This window comes from Bos indicus x Bos taurus, chromosome 17 (genome assembly GCF_003369695.1).
Source record: "Bos indicus x Bos taurus breed Angus x Brahman F1 hybrid chromosome 17, Bos_hybrid_MaternalHap_v2.0, whole genome shotgun sequence".
NCBI lineage: Eukaryota > Metazoa > Chordata > Mammalia > Artiodactyla > Bovidae > Bos > Bos indicus x Bos taurus.
In genome coordinates this window covers 718702-739629 of record NC_040092.1, presented here as the reverse complement: position 1 = coordinate 739629, position 20928 = coordinate 718702, and the positions used below count along the sequence as shown (strand labels likewise).

Genomic DNA, 20928 nt, shown 5'->3' with positions numbered 1-20928 from the left:
GAGGGCCTCGGTGACAGTGCGAGAGGCCCGCAAGACGCGCGCTCCTTGCTGGCTCCAAAGAGGCCCAGGAGGCGGGTAGCGAAGACGGCACCCAGAGCCACGTCTAAACGCTTGTGCCTGAACTCGGCTGACAGAACACGCCTGGAGTGGACCCTTGGGTTTCAGCGGTTTATTAGCCACAGGGACAGAGAGCCGCCTGCCCGGGGGGCGCTCAGGTGCCGCTCCTCGGGGGGCTTCTCCCTGGCCCGCCCCCCTTGGGCAGCCTGGAGGCGCTGGGCTGGCGGGGCATCCTCTGGCCTGGTCCGTCCCGGCCGCCGCGTTCTGCCAGCGCCGGGCCTCCGCCCAGGGCACCACCACCTTTGTTTCTCCCTAGGGACGCAGAGCACAGGCGTCAGCAGCCAGGCAGAGGCCCGGGGGCAGCGCAGGCAAGCTCGGTGCGTTGGCCCTGCGACCGGCTCCCAGCAGCCCACTGATGCGGGAAGCACGTCAGGCCAGCTTCTGGACCTGGTCCTGGAAGTGCTTCCTCTCGGTGGGCTCCCTCTCCCCTCTGTGTTCCACAGACATCCAGGACCACTGGCCCCGAGACTGGACTCCCCTGAGGCTCCACAGGGCAGCCACGCTCAGCTGCAGAGCGCAGCTCCAACCACTTCCCCCTGGCCATCGGCTGGCAAGGTCTGCAGCTGTGGCTGGGCTGCGCTGGTTCTGGCAATGGCATCAGCTTACAGGACCCGGGGGAGCCGGCATGCCTGGCCCGGCCTGCCCCGCTGACGCACCTCAGCCCGGGTTCTCCCCTGGCCGCGGCTGCCTGCCCCCTGCGGGAACCCGGGCTCCACGCTGGTTCCTAGCCCCGCAGCCTGCAGTGGGGAGTGGGGGCCTGCGCCATGGACGGCACCAGATCTGATCCTGACACCGGCACGCCTGCAGAGACAGGGCCGCCCTTCCCGGGGTCTCTGGAAGTTCTCCATCAAACAACAGTAGGTCTGAGCCACCTGGCACAGGGCTGGGGGGCGTTTGCAGTGGCCCCAACTTGGAAGCCTGATAGCTGGTCTCCCCATGTGAACTCAATTCGAATAAGGTGTAGGCACGGTCACCCAGCGCTGAGCGGAAGCAGACTGGAGCATGTGGTGGGGTGACGCGGGGCCAGCTCTGCCCAGGGGCCACCAAAATGAGCCAAGAGGGCTGTTCCCGCCCTTCTTCCCAGTACAGACGCCAGCCTTCTGGTCCTGTTTGTGCATGGCCCCCACCCCACAGGGTCACCCAGTTGGAGAAGCCACGCTTCCCCACCTGGCCTGGGCCAGGCCGAGTCAGGTCTGGGAGCCTGTGGCTTCACCCTGGGGCCTGAGCGCCGCTGAAGGGGGTGCAGGGGCAGCTCCCGGAGCAACAGGTGGGCCGCCATGCGGGCCTCATTCTGCAGCTCTGCTTCCGGGGCCTGCAGACGTGCGCTTCCTGACCCCCACCGAGGAGGACCAGGGCCCCGGATACTCAAGGATGAGAGGAAAGTAAGGGACTCAAAGTGACATTCACCTTTAAACCTAGTGAGGCTGATGAACCCGGAAATAAGAAACCGATGCCACCCTTAAGTCATCAGAGGTGTCAGGAAAACCACCTCAGGACGGAAGCGGGCCCTTCATCCAGCTCAGGGTGGTTCTCAGCACCTAAAGGAGCCGCACAGCCCTGGGGCTCGTGGGGGGACCCACTCAGGCCTCGAGTCCGCTGGACCCAGCAAGGCACGTCTGGGAGCTCAGAGCTCGTCACGCCTGCTCAGCTTCCTCTGATGTGGCCATTAGGTCAGATGGAACAGACTTAAAAGAGGATTGAGGCTGAGCCAAGGGTAAAGCCCAGTTCCTGTAGGGCCCTCTTAAGGGTCAAGACAGACAACGGTTTATTGTCGTTGCTCGGTCACTAAGTTGTGACCCCACGGACCCCGCCAGGCCTCCCTGTCCTTCACCGCCTTGGGGTTTGCTCAGGCTTGTGTCTATGGAGTCGGCGATGCCAGTGAACCACGTCATCCTCACTGAACGAGTCACTGCCGGCTCACTCCCCTAATGAAGCGAACCCCCCAAACAGCGGCCCATTGCATCGTGACTTGGGGGTCCCTGAAGCTGGGGAGCCCCTAACCCCCGCTACGGGCTCTGCCGCAGTGCTGAGTGGAAACTAAAACCAGGAAAGCCCAGAGCTTTCTCCTGGGTGGTGAGAGCGCCCCTTGTGGAGTCGGCCAGCTGCCGAGGCCAGGTATCAGTGACAGGCTGCGGGATGAGGTGGGGAGACCACTGCAGCCCCACCACCTGCTGCACAGGCTGGCGGGGCCTGGTGGCCGGGACCAGCGGGCGGCGGGGGCGTGGGGCGCACCCAGCAGGGGCTTGACCAGTGCTGCAGACCAGCCACTGAACGCCCAACGCACAACGCAGGCTGCACACGTGCCCCTTAACCCTCGACCCACACCTCTGGGTAACGGTCCCCGCGCGGATGTGCCCGGCAGGCCGGGTGCAGCTGGAGAAGAGCGCATCTGCCCCGCTGTGCTCTTGGCACTGAGCGAGGGCCGGAGTCGCCACATCCCCGGCTCGGGAACCAGGCAAGGGGGACCCCAGGGACTGATGCTCCAGACAGCCAGTTCAGGGGCTGACAGCCCCACACGCGCCCCTGCAGCCCAGAGCTGCTCTTTCTGGAGGCTATGGTGGTTTCTGTGGAAACAGTACCAACCCCCCGAAATAAACCAATAAACGCAACCTGCAAAAGGAGAGAACAGGCAGCAAGAGAACCGGAGGGAACCGGGGGGCCCCGGAGAGAGAGGCGAGTGCGCGGCAGCTGGGCCGTGGAGCAGAACCGGAGAGGCCGCAGGCTGCGGGGCGCAGGAAAAGGAGGGCCTCGCAGGGGGGCTATGGCTCCGGGCAGAGAGAAAGGAGGCCTCTGGAGGTCAGAGAGAGACAAAGAGAGCAGACAGGGAGCATCAGTGGGGAGGCCTGCACCGCAGCGCCCAGGAGGGGGCCTCTCAGGACAGGGACATGGGCGCCCAGGGCCCTGGCGCTCCCAACCAGGGGCCCAGCTGCTCTCTGCCCCGAAAGCCCCTTCTCAGAAAGTTTCTGGCCAAGGAGCCGGCCCGGAGATTCAGCTGCATCTCAAGTGTGCCTGGAATATGGAGGAGAAGGGACACGCCAAATGGATTAGAGCTCCACTGTGACAACCTGGTCACCAGCCCCTGCTCATCCCAGCCACAACCTCCAGACTGAGCAGCACCCCAGGCCCTCTGCATCCTACCAGCCAGGAGCTGCCCACAGAGGGAAGCTTCACTGTCCAGACTCAGCAGGACCTGGGCCGGGTAGGGGGCCAACAAGCAAGCACAGGAAAGCCTTTGCCCGCCCTGCTCCCTGAGGACTTCAGTACAGGCCACAGCCGCAGGGAGGAAGGATCCAAAGCCGCCTGTTCCCAGCTTCGTGGGGAAAAGCCCTGAGTGCAGAGCTGGGGAGAAACGGGTCGCAGAGTCCCAGTGAGGTCTAGCCGGCTTTGGGCCTCCCACCCTGCACCCTCCCTATGTGGACGGGCACGCTCCAGGGTGGTAGATGGCAAAGTCCAAGCTGGGGATTGGAGCCCAAGGGGCCAGCCATCGGATGTGCCCACCGAGTTCTGGGTCAAGAACAACAGAAAGGTCTGGCCACTAGGGACCAAACGCGCCCAGTGCCAGGAGATGCCCACCCGCCGCCCTGGCCCGGCTCTGACCTCGGGTCTCAGGCACGCTGGGCGTGGGCAGGGGCGCGGCCGTGGGATCCTGGGAGTCGCTCGCCACCCTCTGCCCAGCGCACATGGACTTGAGCATCTGGAAGACGGCGAGGGGCGCCACGTTCAGCTTCAGCAGGTCCACCAGGATCCTGGCGAGAACACACGCGGCGGCAGTGAGCCCTCCTCGCCCGGGCCGGCCGCCCCGGAGGACCCGGCTCCCCCGGGCGCTCACTTGAACACGTCGGGGTCCATGGCGCCGCCCGCAGCCTGCGCCAGCTCGAACAGCTCCATCTCCTCGGCGCTCAGCACCTTCTTCCGCCGCAGCGCCAGCTTCTGCAGGGCCGCCTCCAGCCCCGGGGGCGCCCCCGGCCCAGGGCCCGGCCCCGCGCCCGCGGCCGCCATCTGAGGAACCGTGGAGGTGCGCGCCGCCCGGTCCCCGCCGCGCCCCCTACCGGCCCCGCCGTCCGGTGCTCGGGTCCGGGCGGCGGCGGATGTGCGGGGCACCCGCGCCTTAGCGACTGGGCTCCCGCGCGCGCTCCGCAGGAAGCCCGCACGCAGAGCTCCGCGGTCGCCCAATAAATGCCCGCCAGGCCCGGCGCGCGGCTGTTGCGCCTGGTAGGGGCGCGCCTCTAGGCCCTAACCTTAACGCGAGGCCGCTTCTCTTGCGCACGCGCGGCCCTTGCCGCCAGGTCCCCGCAGCACGCGCGCGCGCGCGTTCCGAGGCGGGCTTCCCATAAACCCGCGGGGCGGGGTTTGGGGGCGGGGCTTGGCTTTGCGCACGCGCCTTTCACCACGTACGCCGGGGGGACGCGACGCGCGCAGCTTGATGACGACATTTCGGCGCCTAGTCGCCGAATGGCGGCTTCCTTCCCTGAAGTGGGCGACGCTGCGGGTTCCTCAGGTGAGTGGTGGGAGTGGCGCGCGGCGGGACCAGCGTCCCGGCGGCCGCCCCAAACCTCCGCGGAAGTCGGCTCCGTTCCCAAGCGAGCCCCGGGCATCGGACCGGGGCGTCGAGCGCCGCGCCCTCACGCGCGCCTCACGAGCCTCGCCCAGGCGGGCGCCCGGTTAACGTTCCTGCGCGCGGTGGGGGACCGACAGCCTGGGGCTCCCCGGCGAGCGCTGTGGGGGCGAGGGGTGGGTCTCGGCCTGACGCCCGCCCCCGCCCCCGCCCCCGCCTCGGGTGTGCTGGCCGTGCGGAGCCTCGGCTTCCGAGGGTCGCCGGGTAGTGGCGAGCCGCAGACGGCAGGGCGTCTTGCTCGCTGCGCGGCCGGAGGAAGGCCCCGACGAGATGGGCGCCGCCAGGGCTGCGGCTCCAGAAGGGACCCCGAAGCCGGGTCGGAAGGCGCTCCTGACGGCAGCGAGTGCGGAGGTGGCGGGCTGAAGCGGAGGCTGGGTGCCCAGAGCAGGCGGCGCGGCGGGAGAATCGGGACTCTGCCCTCTCCCCGAAATTCCCCGGTTGGGCGCCTCGGGCTCACTCAGCCGCGCCCTCTTCCAACTTTCTCCGAGGAAGAAGCAGCTTTCACCTCGTCATCTCGGGAGCTCTGCCCTCGACCCGCAGTGCAGGGTTTTATGCCGCTTTGATCTTTTCTGAGTAGTGCACGGTGTTCTCTGGAGCGCTTGGTTCAGGACTGGAGCGTTTTAAGTCATTCTTAAAACTGAAGCCGATATTTAGTTTAATTAGGAGTTGAGCAGACTCAGTGTTGCTGGACCGAAATTTGACCACTCACAGCTCGATGGCGGACACTCCAAAGGCAAATGTCAGGAGAAAAGAAAGGTTGTTTTAATCAGAAATGGAGAAGCCAGACTCGTGTCCCAGAGCCGGGTCTGAAGATTATGCTCCGCAGCGACAGTTTTTAAAGGGATAAGGGGAAGAGTCTCAGAATCGTTGCGGCAGGACGTCAGGCTCTGCGTCACTTTCCATCTGTTGCAGGCTGGCGGTCTCCTGGTTGTGTTTCAGCTGTTGTCTTGCCTGCTCATCTGCAGGATTGCCAGAGGGAACCTGGGGGCAGAGAGCTGGTCATTCTTTTTCATTCCTGCTCTTTTTTAATCTAGGAAAAGAATCAACAAGTTAGGCAGGGTTTTGTGGGCATTCAGTAGACCCTGAGTCAGGAGTTAGGTTGCATGCCATCAGGTCACCTCACTTCTACAAGGTCTGAGCAGGACAGAAATGGGCAGACAGGAAAGGGCAAAGGGCCTGCTTACAGATCCCCCGGCCAGTGCTCCATTTCTTTGGGGCTGGCGGCAGAAGCCTGTCTTCCGAAACCACTTCCTGTGGCCCTAGGGCACCGTGTTCCTCGGGTGCAAGATGCAGGCGTGAGTCTGTAGCATCTCCTTGCTGACAGTTTTAGCCTGTTTACATATACAGGCAGAGCAAGCTACAGTTATTTTGATGCCCACAGAGACGTAGGTTATAATGAACAGCAGCATCCGTCCCGGAGAAGGCAACGGCACCCCACTGCAGTACTCTTGCCTGGAAAATCCCATGGACGGAGGAGCCTGGTGGGCTGCAGTCCATGGGGTGGCTAAGAGTCAGGCATGACTGAGCAACTTCACTCTCTGTTTTCACTCTCATGCATTGGAGAAGGAAATGGCAACCCGCTCCAGTGTTCTTGCCTGGAGAATCCCAGGGACGGGGAGCCTGGTTGGCTGCCGTCTATGGGGTCACACGGAGTCGGGCATGACTGAAGCGACTTAGCAGCAGCAGCGTCCGTCCCGTTGTCTTGAGGCCGGTTCTCAGAACTGCTGGCTGTGGATGGAGCGCCTCATGTCATGACTGCAGTGCGGTTACTGTGCAGCTGGCTCTTCCCTTCTGCTGGCAGTTGTAGCGTCTGTGAACAACTCAGGAGTGTGCACCAGACTTTCCTAACCAGCAGCTGCTTGTGCCGGCTCTTCTGTGACGCGGGGGGCCAGGCAGACTTCAGCTTCCTGCAGACGGGGCTGGGGGCGGGAGTCCAGCCCCCTTGGTCTCGGGGCAGTGTTCGTGATGCCCAGTGGCAGAGATGCCCTCCCGGCCCCTCCACCCACGTGGCCTGCCTGCCAGGCGCCCCTGCAGCGTTGTTGCGTGGCCGTGGGCAGAGCTGTGCCAGGAGGGCCGTCAAGGGGCGCGGAGGCTTTGACTCTGCTCGGTCTGCGTGTTTCGGGTTCTGCCCCACAGGCACAGGGAGTGGGAGTCCGGAGAGCTGCCCCTGATTTTCTAGTGGCCGTTCAGAGGCTCTGCTGGCAGAGCGTGCTCGTCCCATCCCCGCTCCCTTCTCAGAGGGCGCAGGGAGGACAGAGCCTTTGTCTAGAGAGCAGTGAGGAGGCGTGTCCTGGCTGTGCCTCCATTTCCCTCAGCACTGACCTCGTCCCACAGGTCATCGTGAGGATGCGCCTTCTATTCTTGCTTAGTAGGCTTTGCAGCTTAAAACTGTATCCGTTGGCACCTCATGGTTGTATCTGAGGACACAGGGCCCGGCTGGCTGAGCGGAGGGCGTCTCAAGGCTGACCTCAAGGTGCTGGCTGGCTCTGCTCTCCTCTGCAGGTGCAGGAAGAACCTGCTTCCAGGGTTACGCAGGTTGCCGGCGGATCCGTCTTTTTGCAGGGTGGAACCAAGGTCCCCATTTCCTTGCTGCCTGTTAGCCAGGACTACTCTGAATCTTATGGTTCTCACGCTTGAGACTTTAACCTGTCTGTAAAACCCCTTTCAAAGAGCATTTGAACAACCGGAGACGGGATTCTGGCAGGGCTGGCCTTAGAATCCTGCCTGCCTGGCCCTGAGGAGTAAATGAGGAACGGATGCTGAGCCGCCAGAACCAGGCCTGGCACGTGGCCGGTGCCCTGCTTTACCACAGGCTCACCCCCACGGTCCTGGCTCTGGAGCTGGTCACTGTGGCCTGCACGTGCGCAGCACTTTGCAGAACATGGGCCTTGCTTGAGCTTTGTGAAGTGCTGCGATAACCTTGTTGTTGAGGTTCCATCTCTGTCCCTGCAGTGGTCCCCTACGACGGCCGCTCCGGACCCTGCAAGGCAGGCTGCCATGGCGTTCCCCCACCTGCAGCAGCCCAGCTTCCTGCTCGTAAGTGTCTGCTGCCCGCCGAGGGCCCACAGGACCGGAGTTCTGTAGCAGAGGGACTGGAGAACTCAGCAGCGCCTGCTTTCGAGGCGACGTGCTGGAGAACAGTGGACTCCGTTAGGTCCCTCAGGCACGAGCCTGCCCCCTTCTGGCGGGCGCTGGTTTATGCAGCCGCTGAGCCCCAGTTTTCTCATTTACAAGAGGGGTCGTAGAAACATCTGTCCCTGGTTTCCCCGGCTGGGGGGGACAAGGGCGAAGAATGGACACCTGCATCGTCACGTCTCGTAAATCTTTGCATGAAGGCGAGGGGTTCTGATGACCTTGCTGTTGGTGACAATCGGAAGGCCCCTGCTCTGCTGGGGTGCCAGGCCTGCGCTTTCCTATGGGTGTTGATCTGGGAGCAGGGTCTTCCTGGTGTCCCCCGAAAGGCAGCAGATCCAGCTCCAGCCTTCGCAGCGGGGTCTCGCCTCTGACCGAGACGCTGTGGACCCCACCCTTGTGTGGAGACGGCCGGGGCCTTGCGTTCCCTGGGTGAAGCCTGGCCTTTCCTGCTGACCTTCATCCACGCGCACAGGGCCTTCTCTTTTCTGGTCGGGATGACGGGAGCCTTTCGTGTGTGACTCCTGCCTGTCGCTTGGACTTCCGGTCTGACTCCAGCAGGGTGCTCACCGCGCTCTGGTCGGCTCTGTCTCCTAGGCCAGCCTGAAAGCCGACTCTATGAACAAGCCCTTTGCACAGCGCTGCCAAGACTTGGTTAAAGTCATCGAGGACTTCCCAGCAAAGGTAAGGCTCCGCTGTCTGTTTCTTATGGGGCTGTGTCTCACGTGCTCCCGGAGGAGGGTCTGCAAGCCCCCCTCCCACCTCAGCGTTTCCTGCAGAGGCCTGACCCCGGGTGCAATTCACATCTGTGATGTGTAAGCACGAGAGCACGTAGATTGGGGTTTCTCAGCTGCGGGCCCACAGGGGCCGTTGGCAGTGTCTGGAGGCGGTTATGGTTGTCACATGGGCGGCTCTACTAGCGTGGGGCAGATGGAGGCCGGGCGTCCCTCCCCGCGCCTGCCCGAGCTGCGTCCAGCACAGAGGTCCGCCGTGCCGGGTAGAGCCAGACACGCAGCAGCCACATCACCACGGCTGCCCCGGACCGGGGAGCGGGCCCCGGGTGCAGGCCCGGCGGGGAGGCGGGCGGGGCCGCCTGGAGGGTCCGCTCTGAGCGTCCGCCGCTGCAGGAGCTGCACAGTGTCTTCCCGTGGCTGGTCGAGAGCATCTTCGGCAGCCTGGACGGCGTCCTGCCCGGGTGGAACCTGCGCTGCCTGCAGGGCCGCGTCAGCCCCGTGGAGCACAGCATGGCCATGGAGTTCCTGGACCCTGGGTAGGTCGTCTCGCCCTCGCGGGGTCGGACGTTCTCTGGGAGTCCCGTCTGGTTTGCCGTTCACTTTCCTATTTCTGTCATTTGTGTTCAGAGGCCCGATGATGAAACTGGTGTATAAGCTTCAGGCTGAAGACTATAAGTTTGATTTTCCTGTCTCCTACCTGCCTGTAAGTAAGCCATGGCGGTGAAGGTGGGCTCGTGGCCATGGTGTTGGCAGGGGACGGGCCCAAAGGGTTGGGACAGTGGCCGGAGCATCCTGGTGTCTGACCCAGGAGGCATCACACATTGGAACCTCAGCAGTTACGTTTTTCCCCGAGGTGATCTGAACCCTGCGGTGGCAAGGCCCAGTGGCCTCCAGCTGAGTGCCAGGGCACGTGCCTAGAGGCTTTGTTTTACTGAGTCTGCAGTTCTGTGGGGCGAGTTAAAGGCAGGCCTGCTCACGGGGCTCAGAAGCACAACAGATGGGATCCATCGCGTGCCTGGCTGGGCCGAGATGTGCCCTGCTGCGGCGGGCCTGGTGGGGACATGGGGAGAGCGCGCGACGGGCAGGGGACAGCAAGGTTCCCCGGCGGGGTCAGGGCTGGGCTCCGCCGCAGCCTCCCCGGGCCGCCCCTGTCTGCAGGGGCCTGTGAAGGCGTCCATCCAGGAGCGCGTGCTTCCCGACAGCCCCCTGTACCACAACAAGTTGCAGCTGCCCCCCACCGGGGGCCTCGGCCTGTACCTGGCGCTCAGTATCCTTTGTTGGCCGTGGGAGGCGGGGGTGGGGGAGCCGGCACCAGGCGGGGAGGGGCCGCCCTGCCGTTTGCCCCCTGACGTGGCCCGCAGATCCCTTCGAGTACTACATGTTCTTCTTTGCTTTGAGCCTGATTGCTCAGAAGGTAAGGAGGGCTGAAGCCCCCTGGGGGCGGGGCGGGGGTGCCCAGGGCTCCTGTCCAGGCAGGCTGGGCCGGCCGTCTCCCGTGCCCCCTGAGCCCACAGCCTTCGCCCTTCAGCCCGCCCTCCCCGAGCGAGGGTGATGGGCGGGGGCGGGCGGGTGCCCCGAGTGCTGGCCCGGGGGGTTTCCTGCAGGGGGTGCCTTCCGGGCAGGGGCAGCCCCTGGGGGCGGGGTCCGTGGCCACGCTCATGGGGCTCTGCTTGCAGCCACCCCCCGGAGCTCTCCACGTCCGCACCTCCGACTGCGCCTACTTCATCCTGGTGGATAGGTACCTGGCGTGGTTCCTGCCCACGGAAGGCAGCGTGCTGCCCCCGCTCTCCTCCAGCCCAGGGGGGCCCAGCCCCTCACCGGCTCCCAGGTGAGGCTCCCGGCCAGTGCCCGCGATGCCCGTGGGCACCTTCCTCCTAGCGGAGCATTGCCCTCGGGATGGTGGTGCTGCCCTGTGTGTAGGGCGCTCAGCCTTGTCCGCGTTCTCGCAGCCTAAGGCTCCACGGCCCGGCCGCCCTGGCCCGGGCTTCCCTGAAGCGGCAGGTTCTTTGGCCTCAGTAATGGGCCCGGGCCGTGTTCCGCCTGTGGCCGCCCTCTCTCCATGGGGCACCCGAGTCCAGGCCAGGCGGAGACCAGCTGGTGAGGGACTCGGACCTAGGGGCAGCCAACGGTCCTGGCCGTGGAGGACGGGGCGGGGTGGTGCTGGGCTGCGGCCTCTGCTGAGCTGGATGCTGGGGCAGAGACGCCGGTGCGGGGCCCGCGGTCCCCCACCCTGGGCCTCGGGCTGCAGGCTCTCTCCTGCGGAGTCCTCCCACCACCCCCATCTGCTGGCACGTGTTGGGTCACCCCGCACTTGAGCGGCAGGGGCCCTGAGGACGGGACAGGATGAGTAGGGGGCGTGGAGCAGGGCTTGGGGGGACATTCACAGCCCCAGACAGGCTTCAGCTGCCAGGTGGACTTCTGGGCCGGATTTGGCTTGCTCCTTCTAAGATATAATTTCAGGCTTTACAAGTTGTTATGTGTAACGGAACTTTCATAGGCCCTTCACCCACCTGATTACCAAGTTGTTTTATCCTGCGAATCTGTGTGTGTTTTCCTGAGCTGTTTGAACAAGTTACAAGACACGTGGCTGTCACGCCATAACTCTTGAGTGTTTTCCGAAAGCCGTGGTCTCCTCGGCCTTCCTGCAGAGCAGGGCCCGCCAGCCCGGCCCCACAGCCCCCTCGGGCTTCACCAGCCCCCTGCCTCCGTTCGCGGCTGTCTCCCCGTCGTCCGGAGGGTCCCAACCCTGATGGCGGGGTGTGCGCCGCACCCTTGCCCTGGTTCCTCAGGTGTCCCGCGTGGTCAGACGCTGGCCGGGCTGAGGGACGATGTGGCCCTCCTCCAGGGAAGGGGAATAAGTGCCTGGGTCTCAGGTAATGGACCTGGGGGACCTAGTGGGCGGCGTCTGCGTCCCTTGCGGTCCTCGGCCGGGCCCGTTGTGGACGGGCAGTGCCAGCTGATGCTTCTCAGGTCTTCCCGCCTTGCTCCTCCGGGCGGCCCTGAAGGCAGCCTCCTCCCCTGTGTTCACTCAAGGCAGCTCGGCTGGGCCTGCCCCTGCACCCAACGCACTCTGTGTCTGCCCGCAGGACGCCGGCTGTGCCCTTCGCGTCCTACGGCTTGCACCACACCAGCCTCCTGAAGCGGCATGTCTCCCACCAGACGTCGGTGAACGCGGACCCTGCCTCCCACGAGATCTGGCGGTCGGAGACGCTGCTCCAGGTGAGCACGGCCGTCTGCGGGAGCCGGTCTGGTGCTGGGCGCTGCCCACCCCGCGGGCAGAGCCAAGAGGCTGCGCCTGGTGAGGGGGGTGTTACAGCCGGGAAGGCGTCTGCCCGCTGTTGTCTGTGTCCCTCGCAGTGTTGCCCCCGCCCCGTCCGTGGAGCTCTAGTCTCCTCTCCTGGTGACATGATGGCTCTCCAGCCTCCGTTTCCGTGGCCGGGCTCGCCCTCTCTGGCCACCAGCGTGTCTCGGGCACTGAGGCACAGGGCCTCCCCTTGGTCAGCAGGCCCATCCCTCCCTGCAGGGCCCCCGTGTGGGTGGCAGGCAGCCTCGCGCCTGTGCCCTGAGCCGGCCCCAGAGAGCCTGTTGGCTCTGCGGCTGGACTCCGGGGCTGCGGGTGTCACCACAGCTGGCTTGTTCAGAACCTGGAGTGTGGCCACAATGGGCTTCTGGGGTTTTTTGGAACCGTGGTAAAATACGCGTAACGTGGAACGTAAGTCTGAAACGTTTTAAGGCGATGGTCACGTAGCGTTAGGGTGTTTGCAGTGTCGTAACGAGTTTCCAGAACCTTCCATCCGTGAGACCCAGCGTCTGTCATCAGACAGCAGTCCCTCTGCGCCCCGCCAGCCCTGCACCCACGTCCCACTTGGTCCCGTGACAGATCCCTCGCCGGTGCCTCTGTTGGGGCGTCCGCAGCGCCTCTGGCTCGCTGCCCTCACTTCCCTTAGCAGGGGCTGCAGGCTCGTCTGCGTGGTGGCTGAGAGCGCCCTTCCGTCTGAAGCCAAGTGCAGACCTGCTGCACGTGGCCGTGTGTCGTGTGTCTGTCCCTTTGATGGACACGTGGGCTGCCTTCGGTCTTGGCTGCTGGGACTGTCCTGCTGCGCCTCGCCCTCTGCGGGGCGTCTGAGGCCTGCCGTGCTGTTTTCCCTGGTGGCTGAGCCGTTTCTCCTCACCCCCGGCGGGGCGCACGGGCTCCAGTTGCTCTGCGTCCTCGGGACGCTCGTGTGCTCTGGTTCTTGACTGCGGTGTCCTAGTCGCGGTGACCGGCCTGTTTGCCTTTCTCGCCCTCGTTGGCCACGTGTGTGTCTTGGAGGAGTGTCTGCTCGAGTCCTTCGCTGGGTTTGGAGTTGACGCTTTTCTTGTTACTGGCTTCCCAGTGGTCTCTGTATGAGCTGCGTGTTAAGCATCGTCGGGGACACGGTTGGCCAGCCTTTTCCCCGTTCTGTGAGTTGCTGTTTTACCCTACGCGTCATATCTTTTGACGCACAAAAGATAGTTTTTTAAACTAACGCTTACTGAAGTTACCCTCGCTTGGCCATGCCGGGCCCCCATTGCTGGCCGCAGGGCCACTGTCTGGCTGTGGCTTCTCTCGCGGGGGAGCCAGCTTTCCGCGCACGGGCTCAGCACGTGTGGCTCAGGTGCCCCGCGGTACGTGGGGTCCTCCCCAACCACGGATTGAGCCTGTGTTCCTCGCGTTGGCAGGCGGATTCTTAACCGCGGGTCCCCAAGGAAGTCCCAGAAAAGCTTTGAATTGTAGCGCGGTCCGGTTTCCCCTCTGCTGCCTGAGCTGTTGGAGCCACATGTAGGAGGTCATCGTCACGTCCAGCGTTGAGAGACGCTGAGTTGTGCGGTTCTGCTTCCTGTTGCAGGCCTTTGATCTCCTCTGAGTCGTTTCTCGTTTACGGTGTTGAGTGAGGGTCTGACTGCGTCCTGCAGCGGGTCCCGCTTTCCCAGCAGCCTTGGTGGAAAGCTTGTTGGTTCCCCCGCCGGGGACCTGGTGACCCGCGCATGCTCTTGCAGGTGTTTGTGGAGATGTGGCTGCACCATTACTCTCTGGAGATGTACCAGAAGATGCAGTCCCCTCATGCCAAGGTACGTGCTGCCCCCGCTGCTTGTGCTGCGCTCCAGCCTCAGAGCGGGCTGTGGGCTCGCCTCCCCAGGCGCTGGGTGGCGGGCGGCTTGTGCGGTGTGCCGGGCTTGCACCCTGCCCTCCCCGGGCGGCCCCCTCCCTTGCTGGGCCGCCTGTGTGTGCGGAGGCCTGCAGCCCCTGGGCGGGGCCAGCGCGGGCTCTGCTGCGGCAGGCGGGCTGCAGGGCGCTCCACCATAGGCCCTGCCCTTGCTGCAGGCGCGGTCCTCCAGGCTGCTTCGGGGCCCCCAGCCCCGCGGCCTCTGCCATCCTGGGGGTTTGCTCTACAGGGCGCCCCAGGGGCGAGAGGGCCGAGCGGGGTGGGCTCCACCCTGGGCCTCCCATCCAGCGCCCGCCCCGCCCGCTTCTGCCCGATGCTGCGCGCCTGGCCCAGGAGCCCGGGAGCCTGCCCACGCCAGTCTTCAGCTGCGGCTCTGGGCTGCCAGTCACCTGGGGGCCTAGCCCTTCTCCCGGGGACTGGGCTGGGGCAGTGGGAAGGCCTGGCCAGTTGCCCAGAAACCTTCTGCTCTCTGCCATCTGTTGGGGCAGGAAAATAACACGTGGGGAGGCAGGTTGTGTGGAAAGCCGGCTGCAGGGGCCCCAGGGTTGCTGTTCTAGAGCTTCTGCGGCTGTGGGCCCATGGGGTCCCCAGGCCTCCTGGCTCCTTGCTGAGAGCATGGCTGGCTTGTCTCCCGGTGTCGGGCATGTCCCCTGGGTGAAGCATGGCGCCCGAGGCGGGGCCCCTGCAGGCAGGCTGTGTGCGGGGCGGCTCTGGCTGCCGCGGGGGGGTAGGCAGGAGTCCGGGGCAGGGGGGCAGACAGTGGGCCAGCCTCGCTGCCCCTCCCTTGGACCCAGGCCTCTGGGTGGGTGTGGCCTCGGCCGCGGGCCTGATGGGAGGCTGTGTCCGTGGGCCTGGCGGGTCGGGGCTGGTCTCCAGGTGGGAGTCCAGGACGGGCCTGGGGGGCGGTGTGCCGCCTGGAGCCCCCCTGGGAACCAGCCCGTGTGGACAGCTTCCAGGTTGGGGCTCCCATTGGTGTCACGACACCTGGGAATTGACTGGGAATTGATCCCATTACGTGCTGATGGACCTCCCTTCGGAACAGCCCAGGAAGTCCAGTGAATTGTTGATTCTTCTCTTCTGGGCGGAGAGGCCTCGGTCTAGAACCGGCTTCTCACGTTTACGTTTTGGGCGTGGGCCTGTGGGCCCCGGTGACAGCGGCGTGTCCGGGGAGGGGCCCGGGCTCCCTGGGCCACAGACGCATGAGCTGCGCGGCGCGGGGGCAGGTGGACCACGGAGCCCCAGGGACCCTCGGGCTCCTCTGCCGCCGCCGGGCGAGCAGTGCCTGGTGCCTGGCCCGAGGCCACGGGGCCTGCTGCGGGCGAGGGCTCTCCCTGCCGGGTGCTCTTGCTGTTGATTGTCGCGGCTGCGGGGCTCCTTCTCACTGTCTCTCTCTCTCCCTCCCCGCCCGCCGGCTTCTCCGCGCCCAGCTGGAGGTCCTGCACTACCGGCTCAGCGTCTGCCGCGCCCTCCACAGCCCCGCCCACCCCAGCCTCCAGGCCCTCCACGCCCACCAAGTACTGGCCGCGCGCGTCCTGTCCCCCACCCCCCGCGGCGACGCAGAGGCCCCTTCCGAGCAGAGCCAGGCCCTCCCGTTGGGGTTCGGGGTGCAGCCAGGTGGCTGGGCTGGGGTCACCGGCGCTGCCTGGCCAAGCTCCAGGCCAGCCCAGGCGTCCAGCCCTCAAGGGTCATGGTGCTGCGTGCTCGGCCCCGATTTGTGGGGGAGAGCCGTGCGGCCTTAGGAGCACAGGCCTGGCACCGGGGCCGACCGAGGACAGGAGGCCTCAGGGCTCGTGGGTGGCGACTTTGTGGAGTCTGCAGTCTGCTCAGGCAGGAGTGCCAGGGACTGAGTGCAGGCAGTAGGATGGGGGTGGGGCTGGTGGGCTCCCGAGGTTCGCTGCTCCCCAGCGGGACCTCCAGGGAGTGTGGGCCTCGCTCACGGTCAGCGTTCTGTCCATGTTGCCCTCAGTGGGGCCTTGCAGCCCTGAAGTTGAATTTGAGCACGGATGAGATGTCACTCTCCGTTCCTGCCTGGCTCCTGCACAGAGGAGGGAGAGAGGGTTCCAGAAGGGCCGCCGTGGGCGGGGGAGGGCCTTCCCGGGCAGCAGTGGGGTCATCCGCAGCGGGGGGCCAGCCCGTGGGTGTCTTGAAGACAGAGGGCATAGGCAACAGCCACAAGCTCCTGCGGGCACCGCCTCAGGCCAGGAGGCGCTGAAGAAGGCCGTGTGCCTGGCAGAGCAGCAGGGAGGTGGCCCGCAGGCTGCGGTGCGGGTGCCGGCCGAGGGCAGGAGCGGGCCCAGAAATGCTGGGGGTCGAGATGCGTGGGGGGCAGCCCGGGGGCTCCTGGAGCAGGCTCGGCACGGAGGGGCCCTGTGCTTTTCCTTCCCATTACGGCATGCCCTTCTGTCTGGCATGTTGCAGGTCCAGCACATAGAGACCCAAAGGTAGACGAGGCAGAAGGGATACCGCCCTGGGGGTCGCTGGGGCCTGCGCGGCTGTTGCCATGCCGCGGCGGCCTGTGGGACCAGGCCGTGGGCCTGGGTCTTCTGGGCCCCTCTCGGCGCTGCTCACCGCGGGCAAGCCCGTGGCTGGGGGTGGGCGGGGGAGCAGCCGCTTGGTCTCAGACCCGCCCGCACTTGTGGGCCTGCAGCCCAGTCACAGGCTGCGCTGGGTATCCAAGTGCAAGAGCCACCTGGGCGTCGGCGGCACACCTGCAGGGCGTTGGCTGACGCCCCCGCCCGGCCCCCAGGAGTCCTTCATGCCCACGGAGGAGCACGTGCTGGTCGTACGGCTGCTGCTGAAGCACCTGCACGCGTTCGCCAACAGCCTGCGGCCTGAGCAGGCCTCTCCCTCTGCCCACTCCCACGCTGCCAGCCCCCTAGAGGAGTTCAAGAGGTGGGTATGGGCAGGGACGGTCCCCTGACCCCTCCTGGCAAGGAGGTGGGGGCAGCAGGGAGACCCGTCTCGCTCCCCCGCCCCATGGCAGGAGAGCCCAGCCTCAGCTCTGCGCCCCCACCCCCTACGCCGGCAGGGGGCTGGCAGAGCGGCACCGTGCGGGTCCCCTGTGCTGTGCCCCTGGGGTGTTCTCTGAGGAAGGGGCTGCACACAGGAGGCTGTGGCCTGGGCTCTGTGGTGACACCCCTGTCCCCCGCAGGGCCGCCGTCCCGAGGTTCGTCCAGCAGAAGCTGTACCTGTTCCTGCAGCACTGCTTTGACCACTGGCCCCTGGACGCGTCCTTCAGAGCTGTGAGTGCTGCCCTACCGCCTGCGTCCCGTGTGTGGAGACGGAGGGGGTCGTTCTGCCAGCCCTGACCTGAACCCAGCTGCCCATGTGGGTGGGCTCCCAGCCTCATCTCTGGGGGGAGGGCCCGCCAGGTGGTCTGTTCTGAGGGGCCAGGGGTCCTGGGAGTGCAGGGCCCCTTTCCTGCCCTCCCCCAGCGCCAGCCCCTCCGCCTCACCAGGTGCTGGAGATGTGGCTGAGCTACCTGCAGCCCTGGAGGTACGCGCCCGAGAGGCAGGCCCCGGGCAGCGACTGCCAGGCTCGCAGCGCGTCGGAGAGATGGTGAGTCCACCCCGGGCGCTGCGGGGGCCTCCCGTCCCCGCCCCCCCGTCGACCCCTGCCACGTGCACTCAGGCAGAGCCCCTCAGCCCTGCCCCGGGCCACCCTGCCCAGGGAGGGGCCTCTTCCGTGAGGACCCCACCCTCAGCCCTCTGCACTGCCCCCTGCCGTCACCCGCTCGAGGTGCTGGAGACAGAGCCTGGAGGAGCCCTGACTCACCCCACCACAGGGCTCCCTTCGTGCAGGAGAACCTGCTCATCTACACCAAGCTCTTCCTGGGCTTCCTGAACCGCGCACTGCGCACAGACCTCGTCAGCCCCAAGAACGCGCTCATGGTGTTCCGCGTGGCCAAGGTCTTCGCTCAGCCCAACCTGGCCGAGATGATCCAGCGGGGTGAGGCCCCACGCAGAGGGCACCCACTGCTGGCGGCCCTGGGGCTCCTGGGGGGACCGTCTGCTCCTGGAGCCACAGCCAGGCTGGCGTCCTGCCTTCCAGGCGAGCAGCTGTTCTTGGAGCCCGAGCTCGGCGTCCCTCAGCGGCAGCACCGGCTCTTCACGGCGCCCTCCTTCACCGGCAGCTTCCTGTCGTCGTGGCCGCCGGCCGTCACCGACGCCTCCTTCAAGGTGAAGAGCCACGTGTACAGCCTGGAGGGCCAGGACTGCAAGTACACGCCCATGTTCGGGCCCGAGGTCCGGGCGCTGGTGAGTGGTCCGCGGTCACGCCCCTCCGCGTCTGGCTGGGGGAGCCTAGTTTTTGCTGATGACAGACTCAGCATCTGTTGGAAGGTGCGCTTTAGCCGCAAACACTCACCGTGTGGGCGCCAGCAGGCGGCCGAGCCCACTGATCCCCGCCTGCCCGCCTGCAGGTCCTGCGTCTGGCGCAGCTCATCACGCAGGCCAAGCAGACGGCCAAGTCCCTCTCAGACCAGTGCGGGGAGAGCGCTGCCGGCCGCCCCTTCCTGTCCTGGCTGGGCTTCTACCCCGCGGACACCAATGGCTCCTACGCGGGCAACGACCTGGACGAGATGGGGCAGGACAGCGTCCGCAAGACAGACGAGTACCTGGAGAAGGCGCTGGAGTACCTGTGCCAGGCGTTCCGGGTACGCGCCGGCCGCCCCCCGCCCCGCCCAGCCCCGCCCTAGGGGCGATGACGAGTCGGGGTCGGGGGTGGCTCCCCGGGCAGCGAACGAGACCCTCTGTCCGTGAACGAGACCCTCTGTCCGTCCCGCCCCGCAGCTCAGCGAGGCCCAGCTCGCCCAGCTGACGCTCGCCCTGGGGACGACGCAGGATGAGAACGGGAAGAAGCAGCTCCCGGACTGCATCGTGGGCGACGACGGGCTCATCCTCACGCCCCTGGGCCGCTACCAGGTGCGCGGGCGGGGCGGGGCCTCTACCGGGTGTGGGCGGGGCGAGGGGCGGGGCCGGGCGCTCAGCACCCTCCGTTCCCAGATCATCAGCGGGCTGCGGCGCTTCGACATCGAGTACCAGGGCGACTGGGAGCTGCAGCCCATCCGGAGCTACGAGATCGCCAGCCTGGTCCGCGCGCTTTTCCAGCTGTCGTCCGCCATCAACCGCAGGGTGAGTGTGGCGAGGGCCTCCCGCCAGCCCCCAACCTCAGGGTGAGTGTGGGGAGGGCCCCGCCAGCCCACCCCTCGCCCACTGAGCCTGTCGTCCGCTCCAGTTCGCAGGCCAGATGGCGGCGCTGTGCTCGCGGGCTGACTTCCTGGGCAGCTTTTGCCGCTACCATCTCTTGGAGCCCGGGCTGTCAGGCCGGCGCCTGCTGAGCCCCGTGGGGCGGGGCCCCGCTGCCAGCCGCGCGCGCGGCCCGCGGCTCAGCCTGCGCTTCCTGGGCAGCTACCGGACGCTGTTGTCGCTGGTGCTGGCCTTCTCGGTGGCCTCACTCTTCTGCGTGGGGCCTCTGCTCTGCGCCCTGCTCCTCGTGCTGGGCTACGTCCTCTACGCCGTGGCCATGACGCTGCTGACCGAGCGCGGCAAGCTGCACCAGCTCTGAGTGTGGCTGCAGGCTGCCCCATGCCCCATGCCCCATGCCCCACGCCCGTCACCTCCGTGCTTCTTCGGCTCGTTTTCCGCGGCCTGGCCGGCAGGATGAGAGCCTACTGGGCAGGGCCCGGGCCTCCCTGAGGGGAGGGTGGTGCGGTGGGCTCCCTGCCTCGGCCGGAGGCCCCGCAGGGAGGTGCCTTTCTCTCCACTGTGTGAAGCTCAGGAGTCGGGCCTCCCGGCAGGGCCCAGTCTGTGTCCTCGTGGCCCTGGAGGCGGGGCCAGTGAGACCCCAGAACAGGAGACCAGCCTCTGGCTCCCAAGGAGAATCAGGCCTTGAAAAAATTAGAAAGTGGTTCTCCTCTGGTTCATGATTTTAAAGCTAATTTTGCTGCCAAGTCCGGGCTGCACATCTGCATCTGAGGAGAGGCGTGCGGACGCCCCCAGGTCACGGGCGGCCTGCCTCGTGTGCAGGCTTTGTCCCTGCAGGCGGGCGGGCTGCCTGCCCTGGTCACAACCGGAGGCGGTCGGAAGCACCGTTGTGTCCTTGCTCAGAGCAGGTGCTTGGACAGTGTTTGGTAACGTTCAAACGTTCCAGCTGCACTGGGCTACGCGTTCACAGACCTTCGCGGCCTCCCACAGCCTTTGTCCTGCAGATGACGCACTTGCCAACTCAGATTTTTAAAAGCCTTTGGTTGTCTGTCTTTTTAAGTTTTCAAACTGTAAATGTTGGGCTTTGTGTTTTAATGTAAACTCAGAACAGCGGCCTTTTGGGCCTGTGACCAAAAACCAAACGTGTAACTGCCCTGGATCTGAATAAACCTGCTCTTGGTCGTGAGTCCCGTGGTGCCCTCAGTCAACTTCTGTGGACACAGGAAGTTCGAGTCTCCACAGGTCCCGGTGGACAGCAGCTGTGTGACCAGCCTCTGAGACGACGTCTGGGGTCCCACGTCCACCGCACCAGTTCCTGACGACACTCCGGCGAGGCTTCCTCTGATGGGTGTGGGCCCACCTGCCAGGGTGGGGACCCCCATCTCTCCGGGGCTGTGCTTACCCCCACACCCCCCTTTGCCCACACACCATTAACTGTGGAACAGCCACCCACTGTGGTACCCGCAGCTGGGCCAGAACCTGGGGGGTCTTCATGGAGCAGGATTCAGAAGTCAAAGCAGACACTGAGGCTGAAGGGCCGGATGCCACTGATGCTCAGGCCTGGAGGGTGGGGTGCAGAGGGCAGCCAGGGCCCACAGTGCTTGGCAGCTTCGCCCGGGGCCTGGCGGATGGGGTGTTGGAGACCCCGCCGTCACATGAACCCTGAGGTGGTGTGGGGGCTCTGGCTACAGAGTGGAAACAGGACAGGAAGGAGTGGAGCCCAGGAGACTGAGGTCCCGGGGGAGAAGCCGCCGTCCAGGCCGGGGAGGCGTGGGGAGGTGAGCAGGGGCCCCGGTTCTGAAGAGGCCGAGGTGGAAGCCGAGTGCCGGGGGGGTTTACAGTTGAGCCCCGACGCCGCCCGGCCCTGCTCCTGCTCAGCCACGGCCTCCCCATCAGGGGGGAGCGGCCGCAGGGCGCCTGGAGGCACAGCTTCCTGACAG

General features: G+C 65.9%; 2 protein-coding genes across 5 annotated transcripts; one reads left to right on the top strand and one right to left on the bottom strand.

Moving 5' to 3' along the window:
- Positions 1–154: 154 nt before the first annotated feature.
- On the bottom strand, positions 155–4455 carry MZT2B (mitotic spindle organizing protein 2B). 2 transcript variants are annotated; one of them, XM_027566090.1, is made up of 4 exons: positions 3947–4455; positions 3715–3863; positions 2728–2907; positions 155–369 (listed from the first exon to the last, which is right to left on the bottom strand). In XM_027566090.1, exons 1-4 carry the CDS (start codon positions 4114–4116, stop codon positions 212–214), a joined length of 657 nt encoding a protein of 218 aa, XP_027421891.1. In that variant the 5' UTR covers positions 4117–4455; the 3' UTR covers positions 155–211. The 2 variants fall into 2 exon arrangements, with proteins under 2 accessions (XP_027421891.1, XP_027421892.1); XM_027566091.1 differs by lacking the exon at positions 2728–2907.
- Positions 4456–4507: 52 nt separating this feature from the next.
- SMPD4 (sphingomyelin phosphodiesterase 4) lies at positions 4508–20174 on the top strand. 3 transcript variants are annotated; one of them, XR_003515129.1, is made up of 21 exons: positions 4508–4615; positions 7685–7768; positions 8462–8548; positions 8992–9134; positions 9226–9301; positions 9757–9865; positions 9960–10012; positions 10275–10426; positions 11685–11817; positions 13618–13689; positions 15212–15298; positions 16531–16676; positions 16936–17026; positions 17242–17342; positions 17569–17732; positions 17835–18040; positions 18205–18438; positions 18575–18706; positions 18788–18916; positions 19020–19765; positions 19826–20174. XR_003515129.1 is itself a non-coding variant. In XM_027566062.1 (20 exons), exons 1-20 carry the CDS (start codon positions 4541–4543, stop codon positions 19347–19349), a joined length of 2604 nt encoding a protein of 867 aa, XP_027421863.1. In that variant the 5' UTR covers positions 4508–4540; the 3' UTR covers positions 19350–20174. The 3 variants fall into 3 exon arrangements, 2 of the variants coding, with proteins under 2 accessions (XP_027421863.1, XP_027421864.1); XM_027566062.1 differs by having other exon boundaries at positions 19020–20174; XM_027566063.1 differs by lacking the exon at positions 15212–15298 and having other exon boundaries at positions 19020–20174.
- Positions 20175–20928: the final 754 nt, after the last annotated feature.

Excerpts from the sequence above, each read along its gene's own strand:
- SMPD4 (XM_027566062.1), top strand. The coding sequence starts at position 4,541 with ATGACGACATTTCGGCGCCTAGTCGCCGAATGGCGGCTTCCTTCCCTG. Across the intron at positions 8,549-8,991 it reads TCGAGGACTTCCCAGCAAAG|GAGCTGCACAGTGTCTTCCC; the intron begins GTAAGGCTCCGC and ends CCGCCGCTGCAG. Across the intron at positions 15,299-16,530 it reads AGGCCCTCCACGCCCACCAA|GAGTCCTTCATGCCCACGGA; the intron begins GTACTGGCCGCG and ends CCCGGCCCCCAG.
- MZT2B (XM_027566090.1), bottom strand. The coding sequence starts at position 4,116 with ATGGCGGCCGCGGGCGCGGGGCCGGGCCCTGGGCCGGGGGCGCCCCCG. Across the intron at positions 3,864-3,946 it reads ATGGACCCCGACGTGTTCAA|GATCCTGGTGGACCTGCTGA; the intron begins GTGAGCGCCCGG and ends TGTTCTCGCCAG. Across the intron at positions 370-2,727 it reads CCTGTTCTCTCCTTTTGCAG|GGAGAAACAAAGGTGGTGGT; the intron begins GTTGCGTTTATT and ends CTGCGTCCCTAG.